The 6,791-nt window shown below is 39.7% G+C and overlaps 1 protein-coding gene across 1 annotated transcript in view; it reads left to right on the top strand.

Moving 5' to 3' along the window:
• Positions 1-6,791, top strand: part of LOC107083641 (angiopoietin-related protein 1-like) — a 27,859-nt gene that overhangs the window by 6,160 nt on the left and 14,908 nt on the right. The window contains exon 2 of the mRNA XM_015373012.1: positions 4,338-5,173. Coding sequence (XP_015228498.1) covers positions 4,375-5,173 — 799 coding nt within the window. The 5' untranslated portion in view covers positions 4,338-4,374. The remainder of the gene's footprint in view (positions 1-4,337; positions 5,174-6,791) is intronic.

Raw genomic sequence — 6,791 nt, 5'->3', positions numbered from 1 at the left:
CGGATGCCCAGACTTTCTGATCCACACACTTCCTCCAGCTGCTCTGGTGGGACCCCGAGGTGACACTAGGCTAGCTCAGAGACATAGTCCCTTTAACGTGTCCTGAGCCTCCTTCCAATGCGACATGCCTTGAACACCTCCCCAGGGAGGCGACCAGAAGGCATCTGAAACAGATGCCCGAGCCACCTCAGCTGGGTCCTTGCGACGTGGAGGAGCAACGACTCTACTCCTAGCTCCTCAGGGGTAACTGAGCTCCTCACCCAATCTCGAAGGGTGCGCCCAGCCACCCTGCAAAGGCAACTCATTTCAGCCGCTTGTATCCGTGATCTTGTCCTTTTGGTCATTACCCAGATGTCATGACTATAGGTGAGGGTGGGAACGTAGATCGATCGGTAAATTAAGGGCTTTGCCCCCTGCGCCCACTTCCCCACAACAGTCCTACACAGCGATCGTATTACTGCAGACACTGCACCGATCCGTCTATCGTTCTCACGCTCAATCCATCCCCCCTAATGAACAAGACCGTGAGATACTTGAACTCCTCCACTTGAGAAAAGGACTCTCCACCGACCTGAAGAGGGAAGTCCACCTTTCTCTGGTAGAGAACCATGGCCAAGGTATTGGATCCTGGAAATAAAACTGTATCTCCCTAAAGTTTGTCAGCTGAAGAAAGTTTGAAGTGATCTAAGGTTTTGCTGGTAGATAGCTGCACTGACTACGGACTTTATAAAGCACAGTAGACTGGATCAACACCAAAATACATGGCATCCTAAGCACCAATAATTTGAGAGTTCACTCTGGACTTCAGGTAGCATGGATTTTGTGTCACTTCGCTTTTCAAGCAGTCTCTGGGATCTCAATTTCCAAATGAAAAGCAAAGTTATTCTAGTCTGACTTGAGGGTTTTAACCACTACGCTTCTGTCAATGAGTTTCTATTAGACTGATGTCAAGTGATCCTTCCTTTCCATACAGAAAACTTAATATAGAAATGCTTATTTAATGCTCTTGCATAAAATAAAGCATTTCTAACAAATAAGATATCACAGCAGTAATTTGAGTGTAAATAAACTCCAAACGAGGGTGGAAAGAGAAAGGGGAAAAAAAGAATCGGATAGCCTAAGAGTTTACTATGAACTCAGTTATTGGTCAAATTATAGCATCAAGGTCATACTGATGAAGTTGAAAATTAGTTGAAAATTAATCGACAAAATCCTCCATAGTTTAACAATGATAGAAAATCATCCTCCTGCTGTTTCCATGAAAGGAGTTGGCCTCCAGATCCAAATGCTGCTTTGCATATTTGTTGCCCTAATTTTATTCCCAATGGCTTTTTTTCTTCCTACCTCCAGTTCCTACTCTAAAATGTACTATGTTGTACCAATAAACTAGTGTCTATTTCCTATGTATTTAAGTATTTACTTTTTGAAAGCTTATTTTCTTTTCCCACGACTGAGTTTAATCTTCATTTAAGGCAGTTGAAATTTGAAATATGCCAGTGTAGGACCCCTGATTATACCAGAAATAATTAAAAGGGACTCCCTCCTGGTTAATAATGGGAACTGGAGTCATTAAATCATATTTTATTACAGCAAACTATGTTAACAGTCCTTAGTGATGGCAAGAAACCAACCTTTGACTGGCAACAGTTGGCAAAATAGCAACTGTAATTAACAACTGCATTCAGAAAGTAAACAAAAAAAGGAAAGTTAGACAAAAAAACAAGAAAAACTTCAAAGGAATGTGATGCAATGGCTGGGGAAAAAGAGATGTAAACTCATATGAAGAAAAATATACCTCAGTAATCTGGGACTAATTTGATAGGAACAAATGATGTTGTAAAGTGAGCCTCCTACAGCATAACAAATGTTCAAGTATGTGCCAACTGCAGTATTAATTAAAAGTCCACTGCTTTTTTCCCTCTTCTTTTTCCCTCTTTTTTTATATATGATGCTTCATATTTAAATATGCTGATGAAGATTCTCAGTCATCCAGGTCATAGTCATTCCGTAAAAGTAAAAAGAAAATCCACAGGACTTGGTTTCCAAAGTTTGAAGACATTTCGCCACCTCTCCAGGAAGCTTTCTCAATTCAAATGTCTGGATCCGCAGTGAGTTTGAGTCTTTATATAGACGAGGCCTTGTATTGCTTGGAAACATGCAAATAGAAACCGACGAATGGGTTGTTTGGTTCCATTGTTAGCCTGTAATACCTGAAACCTGTCTATGATTCAATCATAGGCCTTGTCTATATAAAGACTCAAACTCACTGCGGATCCAGACATTTGAATTAAGAAAGCTTCCTGGAGAGGTGGCGAAACATCTTCAAACTTTGGAAACCAAGTCCAGTGGATTTTTTTTCTTTTTTTTTTTTTTACTTTTACGGAATATTTTAATATGTTAGTAAAGAAAAAAAAACTCTATATCAATGATCAATAACCCATGCAAACAAAAATTTTTATTTTGTTTGTAATATCACTATTATTTGTATAGTTGTATGTTTTTAGTCATAAATGTTTTCTATCAGTCATTTTAAAGTTGACAATATTTTGATTTTAATGGTGATATTATTGAGGAATGAGTGCAATAAAGACAAAATAACAGATGCACAGGATTCAGATGTATGTGGTACATGGTTGATAAATAAAGCAGTAACTTTATTTCTGTTTGTATTAAAACAGATAGCTGAAAGATTTGTAGTATTAAAGTATTAAAAATGACTTGAATAGTGGTTTAGTACCATTGCTAAAGTGAGTTTGTTTTTTTTGGATTTTTAGGGAACTGAAGCCAAATACAGTATAAATAAAATAAATACATATTAATCTAGCATTAAATATGGATGCCCTTAATGTCCACAAAAGGTACCCAGTTTTCTTTAGGTGCCCTTATTTTTCTCTTTGAATAATAATAATAATAAAATAATAATAATAATAATTTAATTGAAGAAACATTCAGCTCTGGACACAAATTAACCAACAGCCCAACATGGAAGGAATTTGACTGGAAAGTCAAGATGTGTTACTTTAGCTCTCCACTTATTACATCTAAATATGGCGGGACATCTTGGCTATGCTGGAGAAACTGTGGAAAGGTGGGGGATTTTACTCATATATTTTGGGATTTTCCAAAGGTGGTTGAGTTTTGGAAAAATGTGCAAACAGATATAAAAAATATTTTAGGCATTTATTTAGATCTGGATATATCAGTCAATATTTTAGGAATAATTCCCATGGACATGATCAATAAAGACAATAAATACTTGATTAGAGTCATGCTGATCATGAAGAAGTGTATAACATAACATAACGTAATCATTGTGACTTATAAATCCATGGATGTTGTTAATGAATATGGGTTTCTCTTAATTGGGCTAATGTCTACCTGAAGAAAATGCATCTTTATTTGTCGTTTTTGGAGGTTCTTTTGGTTATTTTTTTCATCAATAGCCCCTGAATAACTGTCAACGGAGCTGGAATAGACAGTCTGTATGCCTGATGTAAGTGAAAGGTCTAAAATGATCTATAAAAATCAGATATTAAAATGTGAATTGTGAGATGTGACAGGGGTGGACATACTGTATGTATGTGTTGATATAAAAATTGTTATTGAAAATAAAAAGTAAAAGAAAAATAAAATTTTTTAATTGAGACACCCTCAGTTGTCCTTACTGTAGGTATTAGTGAATGTATTTTTAGTAACCTTTGCTCTGTGTCTCTCTACAATCATGTAATAATCATCAAGTCTGTCCAGCATGTATCCTATCGCCTTACTTTTGACCTGTGGAAATAGGCACAAGGTTAACCGCGGAATCTAGCAAAGACCAAGGGAAAACATAAAATACATCTGCAGATGTATAGTTTTTATTCAAAACGATGGAGAATATGGCAGTATTAAAGCACGGAAGTTCTTGTTCTTGGTTTAAAATCTGTCCAGGCTTAGCTCTATCTGTGTGGAGACTGGATGCAATCTTAGGTAATCTGGTCCTCGAAAGATAATTCAACAAATATAGTTGAGTTTGTGCTATAGATTCAAGAACGATCAGTGTCGGCAGAAGTTGCAATAATGAACTGTTCCCATGGAGTTTGTATGATCTTCCTCTTTAAGAAAAATATTTGTCGCAGTTTCCTGTTTTTTTCTCTTGATTCAACACTGTATTAGAACAGCTGGAGTTATTAAACTGGCCTTAGGCATGAGTAAGTGCATAAAGGATTGTTTATCTTCAATAGCTGTGTTGGACAAATGGATTAGGAGAGTGTGTTGCAAAAAAAATGTAAAGTACAAGAAAGCCACAGATCTTATGCTTTAATCCGCTTTTTTTTTTTGTTTTTGTTTTTTTACAGATTATTTGGCTGTTTGGTGGAAGCAAGAGGATCAGTCATGGGATTCGATGTGTGGAGCCTTTTCCTCCTGTTGGCTTTGTCCCTCTGGAGCAACAGTCATGCCTTGAAAATGAACCCCATCCTGTCCAGGATTCGAAGAGCTCCACAAGCTGCTGAAGAAAACAAGAAATGCTCCTACACCTTTTTGGTCCCAGAGCAAAAGATCACAGGTCCTATTTGTGCTGCCCGTGGGTACTCCACTGATAAAGACCGGGTGACGCGTCTGGACGTAGCTTCGGTGCGAGACCTACTGTCCAAACAGCGTCAGGAGATGGAAACTTTGAAGCTTGTGGTGGATGTGGATGGTAACCTGGTGAACGAGATGAAGCTATTAAGGAAGGAGAGTAGAAACATGAACTCTAGAGTGACCCAGCTTTACATGCAGCTGTTGCACGAGATCATAAGGAAAAGGGACAACTCACTGGAGCTGGCCCAGCTGGAGACACGCATCCTTAATGCCACAGCTGAGTCACTAAGGCTGACCTCCCGGTACAAAGAGCTGGAGGCCAAATATGCAGCACTGTCTGCAATCGTGAACAATCAATCAGTTCTGATTGGACAGTTGGAGGAACACTGCATGCAGATGTATAGTCGCAGACATGAACAGCCACCCATAGGACCTCCGTTGGTACAGGTGGTGCCTGAAAACATTCCAGTCAGTGTGCCACGGTTCACCAACGAGATCCAGAGTCGCAACGCCAGAGGGTTTGGCCCAGAAAGGGGCTCTCGGTCTGGGTCAACTCCCACGAGCAGTACGCCTGAGATCCAGAAATCAGAGAGAAACTTCAGCACGGAGGGTAAGTGAGAGATCATCCGTGTCTATTTATTCCTGTCTATTATCCAAGACGGCCTTGTCATGGTAAAGTGTAGGATAGCCATAACTTTGGAGGGCCAACAATAACAGGATCACACTCCCAGGCTGTGGCAGTAGATGGGCCAGAGGCCGTATTTTAAAGGTTAAAAATGTGCAAGATCAGCTGGAACTCTCCTTCATGCTGAATAGAAGACACACAGAGCAGAATGGAAACACAAATGCTGTACAATTTGAGCCAATGCAGGAAAACCTTTACCAAGGTAAAGACAGGCTTGAACGGCTTGATCTTGCTCATCAACAGAAACTGTCTGACACGCTTTCCTTACCGCTGCCCAAGAAAAATAGAGTGTGAAGGATTTCAGGACAGCTATGTTGGCAAATAATCCTTTTGAAAGAGTGTTCCATTGCGTGAGGCTTAGACAAAATTCAGACAGGCATTACGGGAGCCTTACTCAACACAAACCAGAGGAGTGTTTGACATATCTAAAGAGGCTTATAGTGAACAAAGAGAATTTTTGGTCTGTAGATATTTCCTGTTTTTAAATTTACTGCAAATTGGCATGTAACTAAGTGCCTTTATTTCAAATGATGTGTTACTAAGAATTAATTAGAATTTAATTCATCCTACCAAGTAGTATTAACCAAACATTTTTAATATGTTCCCAACTTAACACATGCAATAGTGCTGCAACTAGCGATTGTTTTGCAAGTCATTTATGTTTTTGGTTAAGCGATTAATATTTGGATAGCTTTCTTAAAGACCATTTTTTTGCAAAAATATATCAGTTGAAACTAAAACTTTTTCACATGAGGAGATAGATAGATAGAGCTATATTGACAGAGGAAAAGTTTTTTATCTTAAAAGTATTGTGGAGGATTTTCGCAAATTTTTAAAAAGACCTGCCTTCTCCACATGCACAACCCTGTACCCGCACCCCAGAGGAAACGCCTATTAAACGTTTGCGAGAGCATGCACAAGCCCATTCCTCCTTGTGCACGTTCTAGGGATAGAACGGTTTATGAAAACCGTCCGAACCGTTCGGTTCGACTGTCTCGGTTCGGTTCGCGTGTCTTTCGTTCGGTTCATACGCTGCTCCTTTTTCTCATAGGCGAAGCGTGTACACTCCAGAGCAGAAGGTGGCGGTACTGCGACCAAACAGTGTTGCCAACTCAGCGACTTTGTCGCTATATTTAGCGACTTTTCAGACCCCTCCAGCGACTCTTTTTAAAAAAAGCTACTGCCGTGGGGCGCCTCCCCCCCGTCCCAACCCCGTTTTCCCGCTTTCGCAGATGTCCCTCTCAGCGCTACAGTCAGAGACACAGATGTGTTCCCTCAGCGTCCAGACAGCAAAAGAACCGCGTGCATGCGCCAGGTTTGACGGCACAGGTTGATCACTCTGGAGTCAGCTCCCTCAGTTGCTGAGCCTGCCATAGAGAGCCTTGACCAACATGACCATGATCCACTCTTTCTGTGAGCAGGCAAGCACAGCCTGTGTGTGTGCAGGGAATTCTTATTAGTAAAAAAAAAAAAAAAAACAATAATTACCAACATTGTCATTGATTCTTTATAGTCTTTTTTTCCCATTTAGATTGTTAATGTA

The sequence above is a fragment of the Cyprinodon variegatus genome, unplaced genomic scaffold, assembly GCF_000732505.1.
Source record: "Cyprinodon variegatus isolate N-32 unplaced genomic scaffold, C_variegatus-1.0 Scaffold79, whole genome shotgun sequence".
Classification (NCBI taxonomy): Eukaryota; Metazoa; Chordata; class Actinopteri; order Cyprinodontiformes; family Cyprinodontidae; genus Cyprinodon; species Cyprinodon variegatus.
Note: the sequence above shows the minus strand (reverse complement) of the source record. Positions and strands in the feature narration are given on the sequence as shown.